This window comes from Betta splendens, chromosome 7, assembly GCF_900634795.4.
Source record: "Betta splendens chromosome 7, fBetSpl5.4, whole genome shotgun sequence".
Taxonomy (NCBI): Eukaryota; Metazoa; Chordata; class Actinopteri; order Anabantiformes; family Osphronemidae; genus Betta; species Betta splendens.
The window spans coordinates 10416181-10443569 of NC_040887.2; the positions used below are offsets into that span (position 1 = coordinate 10416181).

General features: G+C 43.1%; 4 protein-coding genes across 7 annotated transcripts; 1 reads left to right on the forward strand and 3 right to left on the reverse strand.

Annotated features, from left to right (window-relative positions):
• Nucleotides 1-648: 648 nt before the first annotated feature.
• Nucleotides 649-7584, forward strand: camk1gb (calcium/calmodulin-dependent protein kinase IGb). The gene is made up of 13 exons (XM_041071591.2): nucleotides 649-943; nucleotides 1924-2035; nucleotides 3076-3201; nucleotides 3309-3383; nucleotides 3464-3602; nucleotides 3724-3847; nucleotides 3972-4047; nucleotides 4152-4264; nucleotides 4374-4452; nucleotides 4578-4665; nucleotides 6161-6510; nucleotides 6593-6680; nucleotides 6990-7584. The coding sequence occupies exons 1-12, from the start codon at nucleotides 664-666 to the stop codon at nucleotides 6639-6641; spliced, it is 1611 nt and encodes a 536-aa protein (XP_040927525.1). The 5' UTR covers nucleotides 649-663; the 3' UTR covers nucleotides 6642-6680; nucleotides 6990-7584.
• Nucleotides 7585-9732: 2148 nt separating this feature from the next.
• On the reverse strand, nucleotides 9733-14844 carry zgc:136971 (S9 family peptidase). Of its 2 annotated transcripts, XM_029155974.3 has the most exons (22): nucleotides 14623-14844; nucleotides 14081-14216; nucleotides 13932-14007; nucleotides 13752-13827; nucleotides 13562-13671; nucleotides 13321-13455; nucleotides 13150-13241; nucleotides 13018-13055; nucleotides 12826-12947; nucleotides 12657-12717; nucleotides 12481-12575; nucleotides 12340-12391; nucleotides 12022-12096; nucleotides 11787-11890; nucleotides 11568-11700; nucleotides 11413-11496; nucleotides 11256-11336; nucleotides 11074-11162; nucleotides 10798-10991; nucleotides 10616-10718; nucleotides 10398-10504; nucleotides 9733-10248 (listed from the first exon to the last, which is right to left on the reverse strand). In XM_029155974.3, exons 1-22 carry the CDS (start codon nucleotides 14738-14740, stop codon nucleotides 10149-10151), a joined length of 2181 nt encoding a protein of 726 aa, XP_029011807.1. In that variant the 5' UTR covers nucleotides 14741-14844; the 3' UTR covers nucleotides 9733-10148. The 2 variants fall into 2 exon arrangements, with proteins under 2 accessions (XP_029011807.1, XP_029011808.1); XM_029155975.3 differs by lacking the exon at nucleotides 12022-12096 and having other exon boundaries at nucleotides 14623-14843.
• A 398-nt stretch (nucleotides 14845-15242) lies between these two features.
• ifrd2 (interferon-related developmental regulator 2) lies at nucleotides 15243-22823 on the reverse strand. 2 transcript variants are annotated; one of them, XM_029155983.2, is made up of 13 exons: nucleotides 22280-22823; nucleotides 21359-21415; nucleotides 19272-19388; nucleotides 19028-19112; nucleotides 18804-18928; nucleotides 18557-18714; nucleotides 18039-18092; nucleotides 17765-17943; nucleotides 17541-17649; nucleotides 17282-17416; nucleotides 17036-17164; nucleotides 16728-16820; nucleotides 15243-16535 (listed from the first exon to the last, which is right to left on the reverse strand). In XM_029155983.2, exons 1-13 carry the CDS (start codon nucleotides 22320-22322, stop codon nucleotides 16455-16457), a joined length of 1365 nt encoding a protein of 454 aa, XP_029011816.1. In that variant the 5' UTR covers nucleotides 22323-22823; the 3' UTR covers nucleotides 15243-16454. The 2 variants fall into 2 exon arrangements, with proteins under 2 accessions (XP_029011816.1, XP_029011817.1); XM_029155984.2 differs by lacking the exon at nucleotides 21359-21415 and having other exon boundaries at nucleotides 22280-22822.
• Nucleotides 22824-23205: 382 nt separating this feature from the next.
• On the reverse strand, nucleotides 23206-27356 carry amt (aminomethyltransferase). Of its 2 annotated transcripts, none has more exons than XM_029155985.3 (9): nucleotides 27103-27356; nucleotides 26463-26630; nucleotides 26290-26370; nucleotides 26009-26140; nucleotides 25842-25920; nucleotides 25411-25556; nucleotides 24993-25173; nucleotides 24611-24766; nucleotides 23206-24462 (listed from the first exon to the last, which is right to left on the reverse strand). In XM_029155985.3, exons 1-9 carry the CDS (start codon nucleotides 27214-27216, stop codon nucleotides 24287-24289), a joined length of 1233 nt encoding a protein of 410 aa, XP_029011818.1. In that variant the 5' UTR covers nucleotides 27217-27356; the 3' UTR covers nucleotides 23206-24286. The 2 variants fall into 2 exon arrangements, with proteins under 2 accessions (XP_029011818.1, XP_029011819.1); XM_029155986.2 differs by having other exon boundaries at nucleotides 27098-27269.
• Nucleotides 27357-27389: the final 33 nt, after the last annotated feature.

Below are 27389 nucleotides of genomic sequence, written 5' to 3' on the forward strand. Positions count from 1 at the left end.
TAAGAGTGGCATGGTGGAAATGAACTGGCTCATGAGGCCTTAATAATGATTTTTGTTTTTTATTATTGTTTTTTATTTATTGTTAGTGGGCCTGGTACTGTAGCTTGGTTGGTTGAGCGTCTGCCCCGTTCGATCCCCCGTCTCGGCATCAGGTGTGTCCTTGAGACAATTCGCACAGCTTAATCCCACACGCGGGGGTGCTGGAGCCTATCCCAGCTGGCTGTGGGCGAGAGGCGGTGTACACCCTGGACAGGTCGCCAGCCCACTGCAGGGCACTGTTGAGGTCAGTATTGCTAACTGTGTGTCGTTTTTCCTTTTGTTCTTTCTTTTTTTTGTTTGTTTTACCACAGATGAGTTTGCTAAGGTCCAACGGTCTCATATCATTTAAATGTAACTTTTGTAAGCCCAAAGAAATCTTGATGCCTCATTAGCAAATGTACATTAATTAAACAAAACAATAATTAATACAAAAACCCACAAGAGTTAAAGGTTTATAATTTTAAAAAACAACCCTAATTAGTTTAATCAACATGCTAGTATCATTTTAACAATAAAAAAAACTGTATTGCTGCTTTAAAGAAGGCTACATGACCTGAGTTCTTTTCACACCATTATCCTTTTGTAGTAGAAAAACGTGCCCTGTTGCTATAGCAGTGTTTACTGATGCTCCTCGGTTCTTCCTTTTTTAAAACAAAACTGCTGCAGGTTATTAGCAGCAAACGCAAAAAACGCAGTGGTGTGACAAGATACAGCAGCTGTCTAATCTCACGTCTCAATGAAAATCTCTCTGACCGTCTACTCCTTCCCCTCCTCTCGCCTCTCCCCGTGGACGTAATCTCCGACGTGGCAAATCTTAAGGTTCGAGACAAAGTAATCTGTCCAGACCTCAGCAAGCTTCTGACAGGAGGGTCACTTCAGAGCTCCTTCAACGCAGAATCTCTAGGTAAGTCTCAATCTGACTATATCAGCCTTCCTGTTTCAGCCTGCGGAAGCTTCTTAGGGCTATTGTGAAATGTGTGTTCTATGTGTGTTCTGTGTGTAATACGGGGGTTGTGAGGCATCATTAAGCAACAGTTCTAGTATCGACACTGCTCGGCTGTATGAGCAGGGATCAGGCAGAATGCCGCAGAGCAGTCTTCAGGAGCACACACCAGACAGTTGGCCAGAAAAGTGATGATGTGGTGCATTTATTCTGTTAACTGCTTTGATCTGAAAGTCTTGGTGCGCTGGTATGTTTCACATCACTACTGCTGGATGCGACACTGAGAGTAACAGAAGCTTTGAGGTGCAGACTCTCCAGCAATCAGTATAGGATTCTGTGCACGGGCAGATGCAGCAGGCAGCCGCTGTTCCACTGCTTCGTTCAATCTCTCAAAACAGCACAACACGATTGAACAACTCTGAAAAAATGATTTGCTGCATGGAACAGATTCCTACCAGATTTTTTTTCAAACCTTATTTTCATTTCTCCAGGTCCACTAATGATGTTAAGTAGTTAGACCTGTCGCAGGTTCAGGTCTCCAGAGCAATTATATAAGGGTAATCCCTTATATAACACAAAAGAAACTAAACTGGGTAATCTGTTCAAATCAAGTGTCCCTAATCCCCCACTGTACTGTACCTTTAATGAAATAATCCAATAAAACTAAAGATTGTGTTTACAATTTAACCGAATGAGATTGTAAAGGAGGTTGTGTCACCTGGCCTTGGTCTATAGTGAATTTTGGGCCATACAGCAAACACAAAGTTTTCTCTGCCAAATATCAATGTATGTAATGTGCTGCATCACTGGTCTGAGCACAGGGCTTTGTTATTTTAATTAGGTCAGTGAAGGACTCTGGACATTAGGCTTGAAGTTATTACTGCTGTGGAACTGTTAGGTTAAGTGACTCTTCTTTTTGTGTCTTTCTCCTGAATACTTAGATATTCCTGTTGCATCGTCTGCAGACATGGGTCGTCAAGAGGCTGACTATGTGTGGAAGAAAAAAACAGAAAACATCCAGGAGGTTTTTGAGTTCATGGAGGAGTTGGGATCGTAAGTGCATTTAAGTAATTAGATAAGTATAGGCCTACTCAGAACATCCCAATATTTACTGAAGGTTTTCTGATGGCCCCTGACAGTGATTTGGATGTGTTCAGGCTGTGCTGTTATTTGAGTGACGCATGTGTAGAACAGGTGTCCCTACAACATTCACTTATTTGCAGGTATGAGTCACTCGCGACCCAGAACCTTTATTCTGCGAGGAGTTGTGCTTCCTCATAATCATGCTATTATTTCCAAATGTGAAACGCTTTGAAAGTTTTGGGCATAGTTTAATCAGTCATGAGGCAGGGTAGTCGCTGGACAGGTTGCTGGTCCATTTTACTCCCACAAACACAAAAAAGGAAACACCTGAACAAGCAACAAAAAATTTAGAAAGGATTAAAAATCTTGCAAATACATTTCAGTCAGTTCAGGATTCAATCATTTACTGGCCAGGAAATCATTTATATTTATAAATCTTTTGATGTGATTCAGTGATTTAAGTAATTAACTAATTATCCAAACATCTCAAGTATACTCTAATTCTAATTTCTGGTGTTTTGCAATACTTTACTAAGATTAAAGCGAGTGAATTCAGAAGAGAATGGAAATTGTATAAAATGTCAACCTAATGTGCCTCATAGAGGAATAGAGAAACATCGTCCTCTGGCTTCCTGGCAATCAGGATGCAAGGGTGTGACATCCCATGTCTGGCCGAAGCCCTTGACACCTGTCTATGACCTGACCTGGCTGCATATTGGAGCTTATGTCTCCACTGCTGCACATGCTCAGTTGTTTCTGACCTCAACAGCTTCCATTGCGTCATGGATAATCCACCTGGTGGAACAATGCTGAAGATAGCATCGACACGGGGCAGAGAATAATAAGCCTTTCGCATGTGAACATCAAGCCACAGAAAGTCTCTGAACCCCATGACATCTCTTTTTTGAGTTTCTTGTTTATTTCAATTCGTTTTTTTTGTGATGCATGATTGATACCTTATTATTTATGTGTGTGTGTGTGTGTGTGTGTGTGTGTGTGTTACTTAACAGAGGGGCCTTCTCAGAGGTTTACATGGTGAAGGAGAGGAAGACGGGAAAGATGTTTGCCATGAAGTGTGTGAAGAAGAAACAAAAGAGGGATCTTAATCTAGAGAATGAGATCGCTGTGTTGAGAAGGTGATTCAGAATTCAGAATTGCAGGATGAATGTGATTTGTGTTGAGCATGTGTAAATTCTATTGTGCTGTCTGTGCTGTATAACGAAAGTTTATCATTATCAAACAGAATCAAACATGAGAACGTTGTGGGGATGGAAGATTTCTATGAAAGTCAAACCCATTACTATCTCGTCATGCAGCTGTGAGTTTTCCACTTCTCTTAATATTTAAATTAAATGAATGAATTTAGATCAACTTGTAAGTGCAGCGATTTCCTCTCAGTGTTACAGGCGGAGAGCTCTTTGACCGTATACTAGATAGAGGGGTGTACTCAGAAAAAGACGCCAGCAGGGTGATCCAGCAGGTGCTGGAGGCTGTCAGCTACTTGCATCAAAACGGCATAGTACACCGTGACCTCAAGGTTTGAAACAGACAGAGCTCAATTATATTTATTATATATGGAAAGTTAAGAATTTACTTTGTTCCATTGTGGATGGAGTCACACCGTAAATAAAAGAAAATCTGTTTGTCCCCATGTTTAGCCAGAGAACATCCTGTGTTACAGCCATGATGAAAACTCCAAAATCATGATCAGCGACTTTGGTTTATCAAAGATGGCCGAAAGCGGGGTCATGTCTACTGCCTGTGGCACACCAGGATATGTGGGTAAGGCTATCGATAGAATGGTGCCATTAACGCTCATGGCAGCTACAGTAATGTCTTAATCATCCCTGTGAGAATTGTGAAAATCCCCTCTGGTCACCTTTGCTCTTTGTTTTCCGTATTTTAGCTCCTGAAGTTTTGGCTCAGAAACCCTACAGCAAGGCTGTGGACTGCTGGTCTACTGGAGTGATCACTTACATCTTGTAAGTAGAAACTTTGTGTGTGTTAAACTACTAATCTTGTAATCCAGCTGCCTTTATTTAGTTTAGTTTGACATGACATGACTATGATGAATGTGTCATTACAGACTATGTGGGTATCCTCCTTTTTATGAAGACAATGAAACACGACTCTTTTCCAAGATCATGAAGGCACAGTATGAGTTTGATTCACCTTTCTGGGATGCCATTTCTGAATCTGGTAATTATACTGAGCATTAGCACACACATACTGTAGCATGCTATCTCTGCATACACCTACTACAACTGTTATCCTGGCCCTGAAGTACTGTTCTTTTTTTTCACGGCAGCCAAAGATTTCATCCGTAACATGATGCAAAAAGACCCTAAAATGCGCTACACCACAGAGCAAGCTCTCAGACATCCCTGGTAAATATCATGGGCCTTTTTTTATTACCTACCTTTTTATTGGTACAACATACTGGTGTTAGTTGTGAACCAGGTGTGAATAGTGTCACGTTACTCACATAGCTTTCTCATCATCTGATTTTCAGGATCACTGGAAAGACTGCCCGGAGTCAGGACATCTATTATTCTGTCAGCATTCAGATTCAAAAAAACTTTGTCAAGTCCAAGTGGAAGGTTAGTCCCCATTAACCGATTGGTTTTAATTCACTGTTCTTACTTAAGATCTGCAGTTAATAGTAGATTACTTGGATACCTAGCTAAATCCTTCCTGACCGGGAACAGTGTAAGATGATAGTGCTGTGTAATTAAGGCCAATGAAGGCTGGCATAGACCTTTAACCAAGCAACCAAATTATATGCATTATATATGTTGTTTATGTATTTAATTATATATATATATATATATATATATATATATATATATATATATATATATATATATATATATATATATATATAACTAATTAAATACATAAACAACAGGAATTCAAACAAAACAGCTTGATGGTAAAGAAACTTCAAAGCCAGTCTGAGTGTTTTCTACTGTATATATATATATATATATATATATATATATATATATATATATATATATATATATATATATATATATATATTATATCTATATCTCTATATATCTATATCTATGTCTCTTGTATCTCTCTCTCTCTATCTCCTCTCTCTCTCTCTCTCTCTCTCTCTCTATCTGTCTCTCTGTGTCTCTGTCTCTCTCTCTCTCTCTTGTCTCTCTGTCTGTCTCTCTGTCTCTCTCTCTCTGTCTCTCTCTCTGTCTCTCTCTCTCTCTCTCTCTCCCTCTCTCTGTCTCTCTCTCTCTCTCTCTCTCTCTCTCCCTCTCTCTGTCTCCTCTCTGTCTCTCTCTCTCTCTCTCTCTCTCTCTCTCTCTCTCTCTCTCTCTGTCTCTCTCTCTCTCTCTCTCTCTCTCTCTCTCTCTCTCTCTCTGTCTTCTCTCTCTCTCTGCTCTCTCTCGTCTGTCTCTCTCTCTCTGTCTCCTCGTCTCTCTCTCTCTGTCTTCCTCTCTCTCTCTTCTCTCTCTCTCTCTCTCTCTCTCTCTCTCTCTCTCTCTCTCTCTCTCTCCTCTCTCTCTCTCGTCTGTCTTCTCTCTCTCTGTCTGTCTCTCTCTCTCTCTCTCCTCTCTCTGTCCTGTCTCTCTCTCTCTGTCTGTCTCTCTCTCTCTCTCTCTCTCTCTCTCTCTCTCTCTCTCTCTCTCTCTCTGTCTCTGTCTCTCTCTCTCTCTCTCTCTCTCTCTCTCTCTCTCTCTCTCTCTCTCTGTCTCTCTCTCTCTCTCTCTCTCTGTCTCTCTCTCTCTCTCTCTGTCTCTCTCTCTGTCTCTGTCTCTCTCTCTCTCTCTGTCTCTCTCTCTGTCTCTCTCTCTGTCTCTGTCTCTCTCTCTGTCTCTCTCTCTCTCTCTGTCTCTCTCTCTCTCTGTCTCTCTCTCTCTCTCTCTGTATCTCTCTCTCTCTCTCTCTCTCTCTCTCTCTCTCTCTCTCTCTCTCTCTCTCTCCTCTCTCTCTCTCTCTCTCTCTCTCTCTCTCTTCTCTCCCCTGTGTTTGTTCCTTTCTGTGCTCCGCTTTCTCGACCCCCCCTCCAGCTTTATCTCGCCCCTCGCCCTCCCCTCCACCTCTTTTTTCCAATATCTGCTCCCTTTACAGCAAGCCTTTAATGCCGCTGTTGCCATCAATCACATGAAGAAGCTACAGCAGGCTCATGCAGAACTGACGCTGAGACAGGCCAGCATTCCAGACATCAGAGTCATAGATTTGTCCTCCCCAACAAAAGCCCGCAAACACCTTGACCTGGAGAAGCTGGACTCAAAGGGGGCACTGTCCAACGGGAACCTGAACAGTGCTGACCAAATGTCCGTGCCCACAAACCATGTTGAGATCAAGAGCCATTTCCACACGCTCAAGGCCAGTCAGAGCCAGTGTGATGCTCACCACACGCCCACTATAGCTGAGCAGGGAAAGCACGTTTACCAGTCGGAGCCTGCAAACCTGAATGGGTTGGTATCTGCTTTGTGCGTTGTTCTGAATTTTAACTGCAAAACTGACACTAGACTAATGGGTGACTTGTTTTGCTTCCAGGTATGGTAAAAATTGTAATGGCAAGACAGGAGTCTGCTCAGTCATGTGAAACTGTATGATGACGATGTGGAAGAAGAAATTTCACATGGTGAGTTTTTGTTCATAGGTTTTGCATATAAATCAAATACTTGTTTTTTTAAGCATGCATGCAACACACATGGCAATACTCATCTATTTAGCGGTAAGATAATGTAGTTTAGTTATATACTTTACTAGACATAAATCAACTATAGTATACTTCATCAGCTGAATACAGCAATGTTATAATTTGTCAGATACATTAACATGAGCTCACTAAATACATTGTCCAGTTAACACAGAAAATCATTAGCACCATCTGCTGGCAAGCAGAAGACATGTCTCACCCTGTGTGTTTGTGTCTTTCTACCCTCTGCAGGTCAGTGCTGTTATGCTGACTCAGCATTCAGCTGATTTGTATCAGTTGCTCCTGCTGTACTGAGACTGCGAAGAAGCTGGACCTGTGATGGAACCACACAGTCTCACGAAGGTTTCTGTAGCCTGTGGGATATTTCATATGTGGATGGTGTGCCTCTAGAGCCTATGAAGCATGTATACAGGTTCAGAAACATAAGACAATTCATTTGCATCTTTGTTATCCAGGATACTTTACACACTACCTAAGACTGTTGCAGTTAGAAGTGGATGTAATGCCTGATGCTAAGTTCCATCCTCTTATTCAGGATGAAGTTGTCGCTGTGCTCTGATGCCATGTCGGCTTTGTATCAAGTTACCCTGTATATAGAATTCATGTCACATAAAAATAAGAAAACGTGTCCAATTATCCTACTGTAAATCTATTTTTTTTGAATGATAGAATATTTTGTTTGGAAATCTGCATGCTTACTAAGTCATTTAAGCCATACCTGTATCATTTTTGTGGTCTTTGTTTTATGATTTATTTTTATTCTGAAGTATTTCTTTCATTGTAATTTTATTTACAATTTAAAATAAATACTAAAAGTAAAATATAACATGTTTATTTTATTCTGTGACCTCCACAGCAGATTCAATTCCCTTTTATTTGTACTGAACCAGCAAAGGTCCACTATTACTAGATAGTGGTCTGAAGCAAAAAGAAAATGCTTTTCTAAGCTATTTATTACTGTCTTGATATACTATACTGTGACCTTTTTTCACCACAACTATAACTTTACCACATACTATACTGTAGCATTTTTTGACATACTATAACTTTTTTCACCATACACTATACTACGACACTTTTATACCACGTACTATATTATTCAATTTTTCACCAAATACGATACTACTGTATAACTTTTTTTCACCACATGCTATACTGGGACACATACTATACTATATACTTTTATAATATACTTTTTTAAAGAGAAACTATATTACAACGCTTTTTATACATACTATACTGACTTTTTTACATCGTATATACTATGACCCTTTTTTTTACCACATACTATTCTATGCCATTTTTTGCCAAATACAATAACATGACTTATTTCCCCGACAAACTATTTTTTAAACCCATACTATAGTATGACTTTTTTAACATACTATGATACTTTTTTGTGACATACTATACTATGACTTTTTTCATTACATCCTATGACATTTTTATATCACATTTATACTTTTTTACCACTATACTGACACTTTCTTTATATCACATGCAATACTTTATAACTTATTTTTTCAATACATAATCTACTACAATATGACATTTTTCCTTTTTTTTCCACTTTTTATTACTACATATTATACAATAACCCTTTTATCACCACATACTATACTGTGACTTTTTTCCACACACACATGTTTTCACCAAATTAATATTGACCTTCAATACCACATACTATACTGACTTTCTTTGTGACTTTCTTTTTCAAAGAAACTATATTATTTCCCTTTTTTGATTACATGCTATATGATGTCCCTTTTAATACCAAATACTATACTATGACCTTTTTTGCCACATCCTACGGTATACTGACTTTTTTCACCGGATACAATTATTTTTTTACATACCATACTATGACCTTTTACCATAGTTTTTATACCACATACGGTATACAATAACCCTTTCTTTTAATGTGTACTATGCTATGACTTTTTCAACACAACATACGCTATCTATCTATATCTATAGATCGATATATATATATATATCTATATCTATCTATCTATCTATCTATCTATATATATATATATATATATATATATATATATAGAGAGAGAGAGAGAGAGAGAGAGAGAGAGAGATAGATATATAGATATATATTCATTCATATGACATCATATGACATATGACATCATATGACATAATTCTATAATGAACAACACACAAACGTAACTTTTTCTAACCTTTTCATTAAAGGTTAAGGTTAAAGAAAGTTGCAGTATGTTGTGTTGTTCATTATAGAATTATGTCATAAATGTATTGTACATGTTATAGTATGTCGGCAAAATTTTTTTTAACTATAGTACATGTTGAAAAAGCGTCAGAATAATATGTGGTAAAAAAGTAAAATAGTCATAGTATAGTATTTCATCAATTTTAATCTGCAGTCTTTTTAAGTATACAGTAGAGTATAAGGTAAAAAGGTATAGTTTGTGATGAAAAGATGTCTTAGTATAGTATGTGGTGCAAAAAAATTCTCAGTATAGGATGTGGTGAAAAACAAAGTGTCATGGTATGTGTTAAAAAGTCATGTGTTGTTAAAAAAAATCACAGTATAGCATTTGGACAAAAAAAGGTCAGTATAGTAAGTTGTGAATGTGGTCATAGTATGTGATAAAAAAGGTGTCCTAGAATGTAATGTCAGAAAAATCGTCATTATAGAATATAAAAAAAAGGGTCAAACTGTATGTGGTGAAAAAAAGTGTCATAGTATAGTATGTAATGAAAAAAAAATCTTCATCTTCATTTAGTATGTAAAAAAAGGAATAGCATAGCATGTAATGATATAAAAGTCAGTGTATCATAGTGCTGTATTGGTAAAAAAAAGTCATATTACAGTATGTGGTTAAAAAGTGTCATGGTAAAGTAGTATGTAATGAAAAAAATATCATATAGTATGTGACAGAAAAGTATCATACTATAGTATGCTATAAAAACACTTATAATATGGTATAAAAGGATTGCATGAATTTATTAGTCTTTATTTCTCATTTCAGTTGTTTTAAGCACAGCTGCCAGGCAAAACCAGTAAACCTCTGCTAAACACATGAGCATCAAACGACTGTTTGTTCTCAAGAAGGTTTGTTTATTGACCTTTTATACCAATTCCTGAGGTGTGCGTTTATTTAGTGGCTTATACTCGTGCTACAGCTGGCGTAGAACTTCAGAAAAGAAACACGCGTATCAGAATTTTCATTTTGTGGTTGTGTTTGCTGAGCATGAGAGGCACCATCGCTGAAATACACAGAATCCAGCCTCGCCAACGCTCAGCTAAGATAGGTGCTTTACCTTGAGGGACCAACGTTCCATCCTTGTTCATATTTGTGCAGCATTTCGCATGAAACAGCTGCTTTGTTGATTGTCCCGATTTGATGTGTGTGTTCACAGATGCTGGTGCAACCACAGAACCGTGTTGAGGAAGCAGTCGGCCTGTGTGTCCACTTTGGACAGAGAATGGCCATCTTCTGGGAACCACAACAATCTACAAGAACAAAAATGGTTGTTCGAATTAAAACTTAACTATTCAATTCAAGGCATCACTGTAAACCACAAAACAATATTAAAATAAAAAAAAAAAAACTATTGCTGTTGACCGGCTTGCAGGGGATTGTTTGTTTTACGGTGTTGTACCTGACAGTTGACGCTCTGCTCTTCAGTGCTTTGTAGAGCTCCAGACCCTGGTGAGGAGACACTCGTCTGTCTCTGGCTCCCAGCATCAGAAGCACCGGAGCCTTGATCTACACACAAACACACCGATTGTGCAAAATGGGCATGAACACTGGGAAAAATAGTTTCATACTAAAGTTTCAATTCTTTCCTCATTCTCCAGAGAATCTTCAGATCCCGACCTGAGCAGCATGTGTGATGGGTGACTTCTCCAACATAGCAGCCAGAGCTTCAGCAGTGGGTATCTGGTCATACGAGTACTGTAGCCCCACACTGGTGTAACGCCTCGAAACAGATACAAGAAGCTATAAAGTCATCTCATGTTAAACAGCAGAAAGAAGCTGTTTGTACGCCTATGTCTCACCAGTCCACTATATCGCTGGTGCCCATCAAAGTGGCAGCGTTGATGACGGGGTTCCTGGCTGCACATGCTCTGTAGAAGTCTGGGTACTGACCAACCAGATGGCAAGACAGAAAACCCCCGTGAGAGCCGCCCATCACAGCCAAGCGACTGGGATCAAGCGCCGTGTCGCTCTGCAGCGCAGTGAGCACAGCCCTCTGGGTGAAGACAGAGGACCACAGGAGTAAGACTCACTACTTTACCCTGAGGCTTGCTGTCGATCTCACTGGGTATAAATACCTGCACGTCTTTTACATCCTGGTTTCCAATATGGCCGATCAGAGACAAAATGCTGTGCTGGCCAAAGCCGGTGGATCCCCGGTAGTTCACTGGATAAAACACATAGAGAAGCAGGGAAGGACAAAATCATGACTCAGCCTAAAGCGCTTGGACACACAAACGCCATTAAGTTATAATGTTACCCATCAGCACAGCAAAGCCGAGTTTGGCCAGTCCAGCTGTGAAGCTGTTCCACTCTGCGGCAAACTGGGAGTGAGGGCCGCCTGAAGACGCAAACAGGAAAAAATAAATAGGGAAAATGTGAACGTGAGAGATGCTGCTGTCACACTGCCTACAGACCATGGATGAAGACAACTAGAGGGAGCTTGGCTTCGTGGAGCGAATGAGATGGCTTCACCAGAACAGCCCCAAAGTCTAAACCAGCTGTTAAGACAGAGAGAAAATGTGAGAGTGGAAGAGAATCCTTTATACTGAAGGAGCAGCTGAAAACCTACAGTACTGTGAGTTGTCCTCCTCGGGCGACGGCGTTACGTCCAAGATGCTCCAGTGGAAATCAAAGGTTAGGACAGGCGGCTGCAGGGTTCGCCAGGTCACGCGCTCCCCAGCTGAGGGGAGGAAACCCACCCTCTGCACAGACAGGACAAAACAAGGTGACACCTTCCACTGGTTTAAATGGTTCTGGGTTGGCTGTTCAGTAGTTTGTGCCGTCGGACCAGAGTGGGTGGCGTGTTGGGGCTGGAGCAGCACACAACCATTAGGTCCTTCTCAACTGTCAGAAGCTTCCAGCTGCCATAGACCTCGGGAGAATCAGAGCGAGCTAAGGAAGAGAGAGATTTTACAGTAAAATTCCCATTAAATATTGAAAGATGGAAGATGAATAAGCCTCATACAAATAAATATAAATTAAATTTACCATTCATGCTAGTGGCACCATTATAGTATATATACCTTCCTGTTCTCTCTTGTGGTCCCGGTGATAAAGATGAAGAGGGGGTGGAGGAGGAAGAGGGGGTTCACTGTGAACTAGAGGTGGTGCCAAAGGAGGAGAAGAAGGAGGAGAGAGAGAAATGGTAGGAGGAGGAGGAGGAGGGAGGAAGAAAGAAGGAGACGGGGGTGGGTGTGGAGGCCAGCAGGGAGAAACCGGAGGCAGAAGCAGAGAAGAGAGGGGTGAGTGGGAGATGGGAGATGGAGGAGGAGGAAAAAGAAGAGACGAAGAAGAGGACATAATAGAAAGATTAGGAGGCGGCGGAGAGGTAGGACTCTTACTATGGGAGAGAGATGTGACTTTCTTTGATCGTCTGTCGACCATGAAGAGATCCTGGTAGAGAAATGAGGAGCATGTGCACTTAGACTCTGAAAACTTGTATTAATTATTTGGGATTTCTTCATTTAATATTTGCTGCTTGCCTTCTGGTTCCTACATGCGCTGCTGAACACGACTCTCTGGCTGTCTGCAGACCAGCAACAGGGCGGCAGAGCTTCATAAACACCCGCAAACTCACCTGAGAGGACGTTAGAGTGAAACATCAGGACGAGTGACTCAACACAAGGGCCTCAACCACAGCAAACGGTCTGCAACCTACCAGCCGCCGGCCGGTCCACCACGTCCAGCAGGGGCGACGTGTCCCCACTCCTCAGGTCCAGCTGTGGGAGGGGGAGACCGAGGGGTCAGCAGTAGCAGCGCGTGTGTGTGTGTGTGTGTGTGTGTGTGTGTGTGTGTGTACGCGTGAACAGACACCTTGGGCACACTACCTGCTGCAGGCTGAGGCACTGGCTGTGGGGCCCAAACACGCGGCCCTGCAGGTAGAGCAGCGTGGAGCCGTCCGGGCTCAGCCTGGGACAGGACACCGACAGGTCGTCCCCAGACAGACGCTCTGCTCAGAGACGAGGCTGATCAGAGGGGCGGAGGGGAAATGGGAAAGCGGGACAGAGACGCGCACTCACCACAGTGTCCGTCCAGGTCCAGTTTGAACAGAGCCGACCTGAAAACCAGACGCAAACTGTCGTGAACACTCTGCATCAATCATTGCGGTTTTTAATTATGACTCAAATAAAAGAAAAAAAATTATATCTGACCTGCGGTTGGAACAGAATTTCAGTCCAAGCCTGAAGGGTTCATGGTACCAGCCGACGAAGATGACGGACTGACCCCCGGGAGCCCACAGAGCCTGGAGGACGACATGCAGGGAGGTCCAAGAGGGGAACGCAGGGAGCGCGTCATTAACCCGTGACCCAGCGAACACTCACCTGGCCAGGTGAGACGTCAGGGGGCGTGGCCTGCAGCACGCTGACCGTGCCGCTCTGCAGGTTCACCACGCACATGACTGGGCTGCTTTTCTGGGCCAGAGCCTCGCCCCAGTCCTCACAGTACACACTCCTGTCCTGCGTTGGTCCAACAACAAACACACACACACACATTAGAAAGAAAAAGATCTTTCCAGATTTTTCATTTAATGTACTTTTTTTGACCCAATTAGTGCTGAGTCACCTTCCACCGTGCGTAGTCCCCATCACGGCTGTCTGTCTTCTTCCTGCTCTGCTCAGCTACGTACAGCAGCTTATTTTCACACTCCGACCACGACAAGCAGCCAAACTGAGCTGGAAACACAGACGCAGGCGCTTAATGTCTCTGTGTGAGGACGCAACGAGGCGACGGTGCCGAGTCGCGGGCGGCGCACCGTCATCGTGGACCCGTCCGTGTCTGTCGAGGGCGGTCAGGTCCAAGCACTTCCTGAGGCCGTGGAGGTCCCAAACCTAGACGGCAACGAGCGTGAGCAGCCTGCCAAAAACCCTGAGACACACACACACACACACACACACACACACACACACACACACACACACACACACACACACACCTCCAGAAGCTGGCGGCCGCCCGTCTCCCTGACAACGGCCCTCAGGCCTCTGACAGGAGAGAGTCCGCTGACGAGCCTGAGGAGGAGCAGAGGAGAGACACTTGAGCGGCATCATCCCTCATCCCTGTTCAAATGCCGCCACCACTCACTCTCCAGACACGGGGAGGCAAGGTCCCGGTGAGAGCACGGTCCTCAGGCTCCTGCGGTTGTTGCTGTCCGGGATCAGGGTCCACTGCTGTGAGTAGCGAAGCCTGGAGGCCCGGGTCACCACGCTCTGGCTCCACTCTGGGTCCAAAACACAGGACTTTTCAAGGTAAATTTGATAATGAGATGCATAATCTGCACTGCTGTAATTTTAACTGGCGAAATGAGGACAGGCATGAATGAATAGACTGGACTGTGTGTGTGTGTGTGTGTGTGTGTGTGTGTGTGTGTGTGTGTGTGTGTCGTCCTGCACTCCAGAGCTACTGATGTCTTTAGCCTGTAAACCTGTTTAAACCCTTAAGACATGATCACTGGTGTCAGACGCTGAGTGTCACCAGGAGGTCGCAAATCCAGAAACACTGCAGGTCAAACTCAGCCTACGGACAGAAATCAACCGCACGCGGTGCATAATATTTTTTTAGGGTTATTTAACCGTTCACTGTGTTTGTAAAGTTACTTCTGGAGGCGCGAGCGTGACGGCGCTCACCTGCAGTGACGGTGAGGACCCGCAGCTCGGCCAGCTGCTCTTCGCCCACGTGCGCGCCGACGGGCGCGGGGAGCCCGCTGACTTCTTCGTACACGTCGCTGATCTGTCTGGGATCCATGGGCGTCTGCTGGCGCGCGCGACCACACGACACAAACACTGCAACTCACAGCGCCGCCTGCGCCTCCATGTTGAATTCACGGACGGGCGAAACCACTGCTCTTAGTCCGCGGGGGTGTAGTGGGGGGCAATGACCGCACGGGGGCGACATCGAGTGACAGTTTAAACACTAAGCTACAGCTTAAATTATCTACAGACGTGACAATTTACAATGTCTTGCGTTCCGCCCTTAAAGTGAAATTACGAAAACAAAAATGAAAGCAGCCAAAAATGACTATTTACAATTAACTTTTCCCCCTTTCAATCTGGCTTAAATATTTACATTCTTTTCATACATTCTAAATTTATCTTTTAAATCTTTTGAACAGCAGCAAAAGCACTTCAATAATCCAAAGTTTAACTACGACAGCTTGTAAAGCATTGGTTCGTACTAACAATGCAATTTTTTAAAGAAAAGAAATGGTTTATTTGTTTTCTTATTGTGTAGTTATTAAAAAACAAAGTTCTCGAATAGTCTTTATTTCATTGAATCCACGTTCTACCTCTCACCAGAACTATTGATGACACAGTTTGTTAGAGCTGTAACAGAGACCTCCCTATCTTCCAGGGAGTCAGACCTGGTAAACAGCAGCAAATTTAAAAAAGCTGGGGAATCTTCCAGATGTGATTTCAGACAACATGTGAAAAAGTGCTGCCCCAGAGAGCATCACACAAGGGTAAGATACTAACCAGCTGCTCTGGTTAGTGACCTGCTTTAATTCACTGTGCATGGCAAAATCATTCAGATGCATCTAACAATTCAAGTCTTTCCATAAATCCCTATACATACACATATACTGTAAACCCACCAACCTGCATTAAAAATGTGAGGAAAAAAAATAGATATACTGGTCTTCATTTAATAATTGTTCATTCAAACTGCTTCTAGCATTTCAATTTCAATTTCTTTCAACAAAAAGAAATCACAGTACTTTTGAATAAATTAGGTAAATCACATGTATGCTAGAAACAGTTCAAGTGTGTTTCCTCTTAAAAATATGAATATGATTAACTATTATATTTCCTTTATATATTTAGGCATTTTCTTTTTGTGTTTATTTGATGGCGTTAAATAAAATGCTGATAAAACACACTCACACAAACGCCACACATTTTTAAGCTTGCATTTTTTGTAAATTCAGTTTCAGTTTTGGCAGCGGAAGCAGCGGCTGTAAAGACGAACGGAAGGAACACAAAGAATAATTAAAGCCCAGTAGAGAAGAAAGTAGAGAATAAAGCTTTGCTGCAAGTGTTTTTCTTCCTACTTTCTGTTGCACAATCTGATTCTGAAAATCACAATGGAGAAGATACACCAGGACCCGTTATCCAGGAAAAGGCATCCACAGTTATGATGACCTTAAAAGCGTCTCAGACAATGAGACTTAATACTTCACTTTGAATTTCTAACAGCGAGATAGAAATGACCTTTGTTATATCCTGCGTGATTATATTACATAAGAAGGTTTTAATGTTATTACACGTGAACTATCAATAACTGGTGGATCCTCAATATCGACAATGAAGTATCCCGTGAACAGCACAAGTGAAAAGGCCCTGTTAAGAATTTATTCAGTGTTGTGTGTCTGGCAGCTAAAGTGTTGAAGGCATCATTTTTGTATCCGTCTCAGAAGATGAAGATCCTGGATTACTAATCTATTTACTCCATCCTTGTCCCCTCACATGACGTCAGCACGTTTGTCCCTGACTTTGTTCCTCTGTTTAGTCCTGGCTTTGAAGGCGGCAGAGTTGAAAAGATGCTGTTGAGGAAAGACACAGAGACAAGTCCAATATGATTACAACTCGAAGAGCATAAACACATGCAAAATCTGAGCCTCAGCTCCAGAAGTATTGTAGTAGGGACGCTGCATAAGTGACCAACAATTATTGAAAATCACACATAAGGTCACGTGTTTCTGGTGAGGATTCAAAGCACGAAAAGATCCTGTTACCTTCTCAAATCGAGAAATCTTGTTGCCTTTAACGGAAGCGTCCAAAATGAGAGGTGCACCTAATCCAAAGATGTCCCTCAGTAGTGAGTTAAACTGCACCAAAACAAAACACACACACTGAACTGAATTAACCATGTACGCAAGTCAGTCAAACCTCAATGCACATCTCTAGTAAGTCAGAGTTATCCATATCTCCAGTCTTTATCAAACTGTTTTACATGACAACGCTGTCGATATCCTGTATGAATGACCTGAAGTTACCATGGTAATGCCCTGAAGGCACCACCAGGTTAAGTGTGTTCCCTGACCTGTAGATGATGTCTGACTCCAGACTCGAGGATCTCTTTGAAGGCGTCATAGATTCTTCTCCTCGTCCAGCCGTCGATGTAAACGCTCTCTATTCCAAATCTGATCTTCTCCTCTGTGAAGTCTTCATTCTACAGGAACAGCAGAGGCAGGTCTGATATAAATACTTAAAACTGGATTAACATACTGAATGAATCCATCAGAAGTAAAATAAATGTTAAATAACCCTTTGCGGCTGGAAAACACACCTCTATGTAATGTAGCACCTCTCTGAAGATGGAGCGTTGTTTTCTTCTGTCATTCTTGGCTCTGTGTTTGTTGCTGTCTGTGGCTAAGCTCTTCAGACATTCACACAGACTTTCCCCATCCTCCACTTCAAATTCCTATGCACATTCACAGAGTCACTACTGTATAATAAGATACCATTACTGTATATTTGCCAAGTCATCTCCCCAGATAAGCAGTTGCCCGCTTCATTTGGGCCTTACAGCATGTTTAGGTTTTTACCTCGTCTATATCTCGCCCCAGCTCCACCAGCAGGGCGATAGTCTCTCCTACTGCAATCCTGTAGCTGACGTCACTGCTTTGCAGACAGGCCTGGAGTTTAGGGAGGTGGCTAAAGTGAGAAAAACAGTTTCAATGACTAATTACATCTTAAGCTATTAACATGTCGTCAATGATTGTCTATGATTTAATCGTCTATTTCATCCTGCGCTTTATTCCTCACTCACAAGTCAAGCAGCAGTCTCAGTTTAGATGCAGGACAGAGGGTGACAAGCAGCGACCAGGCCTGCAGGGCAGCGCTGTGAAGAGCTGGACTTCCAGGTTTGGGTGCAGGCAGCGCTCCTTCTTTGTTGGGATAAGAAGCCATGAACACATTCTCGAGAAGGTTCAGCGACTTGACCAAGTCCTGATATGATTCAATGTTGAGGGAGAGAATCCATTGAGCTAAAAAAAACTCTGTGGACTGTTAAAGTGACACACAATGGATAAGACTGTTCTCACCTCTCCTTCCTCACCAGCAGAGACATAGCAGCACATCCCCAAAGCTCTGGCACACTGGAAGAACAGCAGACACATTAGTAAATGAAGACAAAACAACACTGCAACTCAACAAAAAAAATTATATATGTTTCAAGAAAATGAAACTTGTGTCTTGATTAACTCTGAGTAAATTTGTAAGTTAAAGTGCTTTAGGGGGCATACAATTGCTATAACTTGTTTGGTCCATTCTGCCTTTCTGGCTGCTAAGCTTAATTAAATGTTCTGGTGCACAGCACAGCGCAGTCACTCATGCAGTTGGAGAGTCCACATCAAGGGGCGTACAAATTGTTAAATCAGATATTCCTGAACTTTTGCATGATTTGGCTGTGAATCACTTGGCCATTGTACAGGAATGCCAGTGAGTGTGAGGTCAGCTGTGTGGGAGAAGCTTTTCACAACAGCTGGCTGCACCAAACGGTTTTAAGTTTGTCATTTTTCTGCACAGTCTTTATAGTCACTGATTTTCTTGCAATGCTCACACTCTGGCGGGCCGTGATGCTGGCACTGTTGTCAATCAGGATGGCGGTGAGGATGGGGCGAAGCATCTTAAAGCCCTCCTCTGCTTCATCTCCACCTCCCAGCTGAATGCAGAGCAGCGCAAAGACTGTGGCTGCTGCTGCTTGCTCCTCTCCACTGCCTGCACACGCGAAGGGAAACGGAGCGGAGATCAACATCAGTGTTTTTATTTCTATTAACTTAACACACCCAACTTTCTTCCGGTCTCACCTTTTTTAAGGCTCCTTTCTATGCAGTCACTGACAGTGAGACGTCGCTCTGTGATGAAGTCGCAGAGCACTCTGGAGGAAAAGGCCTGTCGCAACGACTCAAGGGCAGCTAGGCGAGTTTTAGCACTGAGGGACACAAACAGAGACAACGAAGCATTTCATTGGTTGTTCACTCATAGCCTTTCAAGGAATATGTTGTGCTGATCGTCAAAAAAAACCTCCTACCTTTTATCCATCAGGTTGTCTATACACTGCTTGAGTTTGTCTTCTGTTTCTTCCTGGGCCGTCTGCTCGTCCACCTGCTCATTTCCTGTGTTTGGGTCACACAGCTCATTTGTATTAATTTTAGTAACTGATTGCAAGTTTAATACCGCAGAACTTTATAGGACAACAACGTGTATTTCCTTTTGGGTAACTGGGACCTTGGTCATTTTGATTCTGCATGTGCTTTCTCTGTTTACACACTAACCTGTGCCCTCTTCCAGCACAGACGCAGTTTCACTGGCACTGCTGTAGTGGCTGAGAATATCAGACGTCAGCTCATCATCGCTGGCACCCGACTCTCCCTTCACCCCATTTTTAACACCTAAAGAGGCAAAACATAAGATGGAAAAATATGTGGTGAGGACGGAGCTGCTGACAATGTTTGAAGTTTTGTCCTCATCTCATCAGTTTGCAACACAATACGCATGACGGTAGAATATTCTGTCCAGTACAGCATATCTGTAATATTAAACATGTGCATTAGCTTATGATGATAAGACTAAAAAATGAACCATCGAGACATGGCTGATTAGGTGAGTATGTCATGTTTGAGGAAGTCGACTCTGGGCTTCATGTGCTCAGCTGTCTGTCTTTGTCAGTAACTGGACACTCGCTAATATGAACGGCAGACATGAATGTGTCACCTGCAAACGTCAGCTTACCACCAACAACCTCCTGACGCACTGGACATGTTTAGTGTAAAACAAGAAGGGAATACTGCCAAAGACTTTGTTAGGAAAATACAAATGTCATTAGTGTCAGCTGGTTATTTTTATTGCTTATGAGAAGCAGTGCAGCATGTTTTACTGACTCCAAACCAAACATGGTGCAGAAGCCAGGCGGGTTAAGTTAAGCTCACCATCAGGTCCCTGCTGGCTCAGGACTTTTTACTATTGGTGGGATTACTGCAGACCAGAGAGGCCATTCATTTATTCATTCATGCAGTGTGTACAGTCCAGAACAGTCAGGCCATGCGTGTGTGTACATGTTCAGGTCACACAGGACACTAGTGGTGACCCAGAGGTTAAAGCAGATCATTTTCAAGTAGTTTCCACCGGTGTTGAATTTATACAAATGGTTACTTTTACTTTTCTGAAATATGATTTTGATAATTATGATATTTCTGGGACTTTTTTAAAGATTAACCATTTCCATTCGATTAAGTTTCAACCCAAAAGCAAAATCCTGTTGGATACAGAAAATGTTCTCTGCAAACATTTATCAGTGTCGTTGAACCTGCGACCACTGTGCAGGTTAGTCCCTCACACCGATACACACTTAACCGCGATTCTTATCACAAACCTAAACTAAAGCCAAACCCAAGTCCTCTTGGTACAGAAGTACTGTTTGTCCACAGAAATACATGTGTGCACCTTCCCACGCAAGGCTGCCCACGCACAGCTCTGTTACGAGATGTGCGAGCTCCCTAGCACGACTCACGTGTCATCTCCACTTGGCCACTTTATGCTTACGAGGCAGTCACTCACAGCTCCAGAAGCCAGTGCCAGAAGACGTGGCTCCGCTGATGAACAGAACTCAGAGCCAAAGGGTTGAGCTTCTATTTGAGTCGTGGCTACTGCCTGGTAGTACAAGCTTTAAATTCCAGACCCACTCAAACTAAGCCTGAAAGTTAATCAGCGTTCCCCTATAAGTATGAAAGCTGCGCTCAAGATTCAAAAAACTTTATTAATAATCCCAGAGGGAAATGATTTTGCACACTCAAAGTTGGAGGTACACACAAGAAGGTAGGGAGATTAAAAATAGGTAGGAAGGATCTCCGGTGGCGTTCTGTGGAGCACCTAATACTGATCAGCCTCTGGCTGAAGGTGCTCCTCTGTCCAGCCAGCACACTGTGTAGAGAGTGGAGGTGTTGTCTAGGATGGAGAGGAGTTGGACCAGCATCCTCCTCTCAGCTACAGCATGCAGGGGGTCCATCTCCACCCCCAGAACAGAACCAGCCCTCCTGATCACTTTGCCCAGTCTGTTACTGTCTGCTACAATCATGCTGCTGCCCCAGTAGACCACCACACTACACTCAAAGATAATAAATTATCACAAGTGTCAGTGAAGATCCAAAATACTTCCATAAGATAAAAAAAAATTACAAACAGCTGAAAAAACAAAGAATAAGACATACGAAAAGGTCTCAACGTAGTTACGATAACGGCACCAGGAGGACTGGCTGGACTGGAAGAAACACACTTTGTTATCAAGCGTGGGGGGTTTAGTGCATGCACTGGACATGCCCCAGGTGGGAAGCTGAAGTCTGGGGTCAAAGGTCAGAGGAGTTACCTTTTAGAGGCGCTTTAGCCGACAGTTGCAGCTGAAGAACCTCCTGACGGAGAGAGCCTGGAGATGGTGTTTGAATGATGATGATGATGAAGATTGAAGGCAAGGATCAAATCAAGTTTATAAGAAGAATGGTAAAGAAATGCATGAAAAAATGCAATGATGCATTGAAACGATAAAGAAGAAAAAAAAATCATCAGAACGGTTGTTCTTTTAACTATTCATCCAGTCCTGCATAGCAAAAAGTCAGAACCATCAATCAATCAGAAGGAAGCACAAGCACACAGGCTCGGTACTCAAGTGGAACGCGCGTGTGTTTGTGTGCGTGCACGCGCGCTTTAGGCGTTTAGGCGTAGCACGTGCGCGCTTCCCAGGAAACGTCACTCCCTGAAACGTGAGCGCCGCACCGGCTACAGATCAGTCTTTATATAATATCTCTATATACAGTCCGCGGCGCAGAAACAACGCAGTAATGATGCACAGTGGTAAAACTATACGGAGCCGACGACACGACCTCACTCTGAATACAAATACACTAGAAAACTTGGTTGCACTTGTTGAATGGGCTGTTTCTCGACCGTTTTCAGCTCCCGTCGTAACCGACACGCAACTGCTACTACTAAAAATAGCGCACGTGTCGTATCAGCCAGTAGTCAGTACTGGATGTTAGCAGGAATGTGCAGTTAACAACATCACGGTTCATATGTTGCATGTGTTTCTATGATTTCACAGGTAGTTAACATGTGCAGCCCACAGGAGCTAACGATCCTAAGCCGCAGCACTAAATATAGGTTGAGCCACATGGACGTAGATGACTGAAGTTGGAGGCGCAGCGAGGGGTATCGCCGGTTTATCCGACCTGCCATATGCGTGGTCTGATTTCATGCCAGAGAAGGTCTGTGAGTTAGCATGGTTGTTACTTACCCGGCTTCCCGGAGCCACGTTTCCCTTTTTTACTCCGAGGCATTTCCACCGCTTCAAAACAAAGCTAGCTGGCGTTAGCTAGGTAGCGGCAAAGTTAGCTTATCTTCAGCCCAGCTGTAAACTCGGCTCCCCGCAGACTTGGCAGTTGGTGTGAAGGCAGAAAAAAACACGACTGTGAGATCTCCGTGGCTGGTCTCAACAGCGGAACAAAAAAGCTCCAGAAGTCCGCCGTGTAGTCGCGTCGACCTGGCTGGTGTTTGCTAGCGTCCTCACTACCAGCCACCCCACGCTTCACAACGCTCCGCTTTCTTTGGAATAAACACTTGTCCGTCGGGGGAAAAGTCACTATCCTCAACGGTTTTCGCGGCGTATTATCTATGATTGTCCCCGGGTAGTCTATATCTAATACCAGGTTGAGATAGGAAATATTTTTCAAAGTGTTTGGGACGGAGTTTCGAGCACGCCGCTGTCGCCAAGTCCACCATCTTCCCCACAGTAACTACAGACCAGGCCGGCAGGCGGGGTTGCCAGGTTAGATCCGCCAGTATCCCCCGTTTCCGCTTAGTACGTGATTAATCTAACAGCAGCGGCCCCATTTCCATGAAGATTAAATACTAAACAAAAAACAACAAAAATAGTCTTATAGTTAGGAAAATAATTCATTCTATATAGATATTTATATATCTATCATTATATATAGATAGAATTCTGAACACTAAGAGTCAAATTATTCATACACACTTTCAAAGTCTAAGTTTTTTGAATTTGAATTATAAGGAAAAACAGTAAGTCATGATAAAGTATTAATGTTTTAAATCTTTCAGCAATATTTTCTCTGAAACATGTATGCATATATTTAGACACAATTATTCAAAATAATATAAAATGAATGTAGAAATATAATAAATATAGAAAGTCACAAGCAATTACAAAGGGAATTAATTTATTAAAGACATGTTATACAAAAAATGTACTGAACTGTTTACATAAACATTCAGCATATTAGCAAAGTCCATACTCAAGAACAGAACAAATATCTGCTCAAATATCTATAATTAGTATTAAATCTCTAGTCATGTTACTACTTTCATATAGAAAGCTCCACAAAAATAATGTCTTAGTTTAATAAAGTAATTATATTTCATTAGTTGCCTGACATAACATACATACTTACAAATGATCAACATTTTCAAGTTAGTACATCTTGTACCATGGGATGTGCAAACTTGTCTTTCAGGTTCAACACATCGACAAGCTGACAGATTGCTCAGGTTTATCTGATGTGGTGATGCATATAATCAGAGAAGTCAGAGAACGTATTCAAATTCCTCACAAAACTAGAAACAGACTAGAAAACGTGCAAGATGACAAAGAATGCCAGTTACAAAAACTGGCCCGCCATGTTTGTGGTAATTAGCACATTTCCGGTCAGAATATTGGATTGAAATGATTATGAGCTGTCTCCTTTTTCACTTCCATAATCACATGGTATAAACATAACAATAAATGAATTTTGGCTTGTGATGTAAATACAAAAGAAAGATTTGGAAATGTATTGATTTTGGTCCAGCAGTGACAGTATTTCATTAGCAAAACCTCAGTCCACAGCAAAGATTAGGTAAATTCTAGACTTTACTCTAAGTGATGTATACGTTTATTCTTTAGTCTTAATTAAAAATACAAAAACAGAAGAAATCTGCATTAGGGTCCATGCTGCAGCCATAAGGACACATTTGAATATCAATACTGCTTGTCATTTTTCCATGAATGGTATTTACGCATTGCACATCCATAGGTGAAGCCTGCCTTTCATAGACACATACAATAAGCATGACTGACTGCATGTAAAGAGACAGTCTGCTGTTCTCCACACAGTGTACTCTATTGCATATTATAATCTCAGACTATTCATCCGTTTAGACTTCCCAACCTCACACTGGTGTTTCTGGATTTCGGGATATAAGAAGAGGAAGGAGAAGAGAATACTGTGTAATATGTGCTTCTCTACTATCCAGAATAGTATTTGGTGGGGACGAATGGCATCTTGCTGACGGTGGCTGGCACAGTTTTCTTTCTGACCTCAACTTGGATGGGTGTTCCGTTTTTAGCAAAGGCTGCATCCACATAAGCCATGGCAATGTTCTTTTTCAGGCAGGGAGAAGGGCAGCCGCTGGTCACCTCACCTGAAAAAACAGAACATTTTGAACATTGTGTATCATTTTTTAAATGTTTCACTCTGGCGACCTCCAGTGGTAAAATCGTGCAAGACAGCTGCACTCAACCACATAAAAAGTCCTGTTTTGTAAATGTATAAAGTATAGGCTCTCTGACCTATGACCTTTCCATCAGGGCTGAAAACGGGTGTGTGCTGTCTGACAGGGGGTCCCGTGGACACGAGGCCAACTCTCTTCCTGGCTGTCTTGGCTTTGATCTGAGGTACGATGATTTCGGCGCCAGGGAAGTCCCTGTTCTGGCGCCGACGCTTTCCTGCATGTGAGAAAACAAAGCAATGTGGAACAAGTATGCAGGTTAAAAGTAAGTGAAACAGATTACACAAAACAACATGGGGGAATCCCTCCTATTTATAAGCTTTGTTTGTTGAGGAGTAGTTCTGAATAGATAGATGTTTAAAAAAAAACAAAGACAGAGAGACAAAATGTTAAAATCTGAAAATAGCTGGTTTTATCACAATGTGACAAAACAAACAGCTCACCTATGGTCCAGACTAGAGTGGCTTCCACAGGTGTGGTGGTCTCATCTATATCGTTGCCATAGAGACAAAGCCCCGCTTCAAGCCGCAGGCTATCCCTGGCACCCAGACCAGCCAGCTTCACCTCAGAGTGAGCCAGAAGCTTCTCAGTCAACTCCACCACTCTGGTCTGAGGAACGGAAATCTGAGACGCAGAGACAGAACTGTAGAACTGGGTCTTCATCCAAACATCATCTAAATGCTTATGAACTGGAAACAACCAACTTCTAGCTCATCATACAAGCTGCTACAAGGACAGTATTAAAAAAATAAAGATCAAGCTATACTAAACACACGACTGACGCAAACACTGACAAAGTCATAGTAAATAGTCTTGGATCTTTAAAGTCCAGCGTCAGAATAGACAGAAAGAGATGCTCACTTCCACCCCATCTTCTCCAGTGTACCCACAGCGGGTCACCCTGCAGTCAGGAACGCCAAACACAGTGGCCAGGTGGGACGTCATGAACGTGAGCTTGCTGAGATCCTCCCTCAGCCCCTCCTGAAGCACCCGCACCATGCTCGGCCCTGATGACATGCGGGTTAGGAATTATGGAAATAATCATGAAGCATGAATAGTGAAGCTGCACGGGGTCTGATAGACCACAAGAACAAGGGAAACATTCATACATCCAGAGTTGTTGGAAAAATAATCGCATGGTTAAAAAGAAAAAAAAAAAACAACGAAACCAGCAGAACCACTGAAACAGAAATATGACAGAAGAAAGACAGACAAGGATAAAATAAAGAACAACTAAAAAGACAACGGGATCTGGAAGCAGAGCGAGAGAAAAGGACAAGAAACGTGATTACCCTGCAGAGCAATTAATGCTTCATCGAGAAACTCCAGATCCACATCGAATCCTGCAGCTTTGAACTCTGCCAGTCTGGCCTACAGCCAAAACAACATGTCAGACATATCCTGTCAGTCCAGCGGACTCCAAAGCCCCTGTGCGGACGCACTCGCTCCCTCCGTTCACCTTCATATGAGCGGAATCCTTCTCAGCACAGCCGGCGTTAGAGACCACGTAGAGGTAGCCCTGGTCTGTCTTTGTCACTATGAGGTCATCAATGACACCTCCTGCCTCATTGGTGAAGAGAGACAACGTGCCCTAGGAGGTGAGTGAGGAAGGAAACGAGGAGGTGAATATTTGATGCTGGATATACACAGGCCACTTTATTAGGGACACCTCTACAATCTAAGCTGTCATGAATGATTCGACTTTATGATTTCACACTTCGCCGCAATATTTTATCTCACCTGGTTGTCCTTCAGTTCTGCGATATCTGCAACCACCAGAGACTCCATGAACTTCACCCTGTCTCTGCCATGGACTTTGCTCTGGCAGTAAAAAACAAGAGTCTTCATTCAAACCAGGTCGTCATCTACATTCAAACAGCAGCTGGTTTCATACATGACACGTGGGCTCATACCTGCAGCATGTGGCTGACGTCGAAGATGGAGCAGTGCTCTCGCGTGTGCATGTGTGAGGCGATGTGACTGTCTTTGTACTGGACAGGCATACTCCAGCCTGCGAACGCCACCATCCTGCCGCCGTGCTCTCTGTGGAAGTCAAACAGAGGCGTCTTCCTCAGGCCATCCTGCGAAGACGAACAGCCGCTGTACAAAATGCTAGGCAAACAGTGTGCGCTGTCATTTTGGTGTGTATTTATACATAGAGCTCAATTAAACGTCTGATTAAGGAGTCCAATGTCACGATAACAGGCCTTTTATACTCTTCTGTGGTCTGTTTCCAGTGCAGTGCATTATGGGAAAGTGTGTCTGAACGAGGCTGCACCAGGTGTGCAGCTCAGTGAAGTGGATCAGGCAGCGCGTTACGTCCGCATGAGGCGACTGCTGCTGCTCCGTTCAGCCACTGACTGATTCAGTTCAGTTCAAGTGTGATTGCAAAACAGCACAAAGTACAGTTCAAGAACCTCCTTTAACACAGAGCACGCGAGTTGCTGTGCTGTGTTCATTATTAATGTCAGAGGTTTTTTTAATAAAACATTTGCTAATGTCCTCATCCTGCAGTCGCGTTCGTTGGACCGAGCCTCAGATCACGTACAGCACCTCTGCAGTTGAAGCCTGCCTCCATCCAGCTCCAGCGACGCGCGCCGAACCGTCCCGGGCGGCGCGTAGCCCGAGCCCCGAACCCCCGACCCGGACCAACGACCGAGCCCACATGGTGCCGCCTGAGGTTCCCGCTGATGTCCGTCACACGCGCTCGGTGCTGCCAGCAGTGCTTCACTTCCGCCGTGCTCCCGAACTCTCAGCACTTCACACTGTGTAATTCCTGCTTCCCTGGCAAAAAAAAAAAACGCCACACAGAGGCACCAGGCCGCGGACGCGCAAGTAAT

What these genes read in the sequence shown, in the direction of transcription:
- ifrd2 (XM_029155983.2), bottom strand. Translation starts at nt 22,322, where the DNA reads ATGCCTCGGAGTAAAAAAGGGAAACGTGGCTCCGGGAAGCCGG. An exon ending in GCATCACGGCCCGCCAGAGT is followed by an intron (nt 18,093 to 18,556) that starts GTGAGCATTGCA and finishes CTGTTCTTCCAG; the next exon opens with TGTGCCAGAGCTTTGGGGAT. An exon ending in TGGGGCGAGATATAGACGAG is followed by an intron (nt 17,417 to 17,540) that starts GTAAAAACCTAA and finishes GAATGTGCATAG; the next exon opens with GAATTTGAAGTGGAGGATGG.
- zgc:136971 (XM_029155974.3), bottom strand. Translation starts at nt 14,740, where the DNA reads ATGGATCCCAGACAGATCAGCGACGTGTACGAAGAAGTCAGCGGGCTC. An exon ending in AGTCACATCTCTCTCCCATA is followed by an intron (nt 12,097 to 12,339) that starts GTAAGAGTCCTA and finishes CACCACCTCTAG; the next exon opens with TTCACAGTGAACCCCCTCTT. An exon ending in CCATCACACATGCTGCTCAG is followed by an intron (nt 10,505 to 10,615) that starts GTCGGGATCTGA and finishes GTTTGTGTGTAG; the next exon opens with ATCAAGGCTCCGGTGCTTCT.
- camk1gb (XM_041071591.2), top strand. Translation starts at nt 664, where the DNA reads ATGCTCCTCGGTTCTTCCTTTTTTAAAACAAAACTGCTGCAGGTTATT. An exon ending in TGGCACACCAGGATATGTGG is followed by an intron (nt 3,848 to 3,971) that starts GTAAGGCTATCG and finishes TCCGTATTTTAG; the next exon opens with CTCCTGAAGTTTTGGCTCAG. An exon ending in GAGCCTGCAAACCTGAATGG is followed by an intron (nt 6,511 to 6,592) that starts GTTGGTATCTGC and finishes TTTTGCTTCCAG; the next exon opens with GTATGGTAAAAATTGTAATG.
- amt (XM_029155985.3), bottom strand. Translation starts at nt 27,216, where the DNA reads ATGTGGGCTCGGTCGTTGGTCCGGGTCGGGGGTTCGGGGCTCGGGCTA. An exon ending in ACGTCAGCCACATGCTGCAG is followed by an intron (nt 26,371 to 26,462) that starts GTATGAGCCCAC and finishes TTTTACTGCCAG; the next exon opens with AGCAAAGTCCATGGCAGAGA. An exon ending in AGGATTCCGCTCATATGAAG is followed by an intron (nt 25,921 to 26,008) that starts GTGAACGGAGGG and finishes TTTTGGCTGTAG; the next exon opens with GCCAGACTGGCAGAGTTCAA.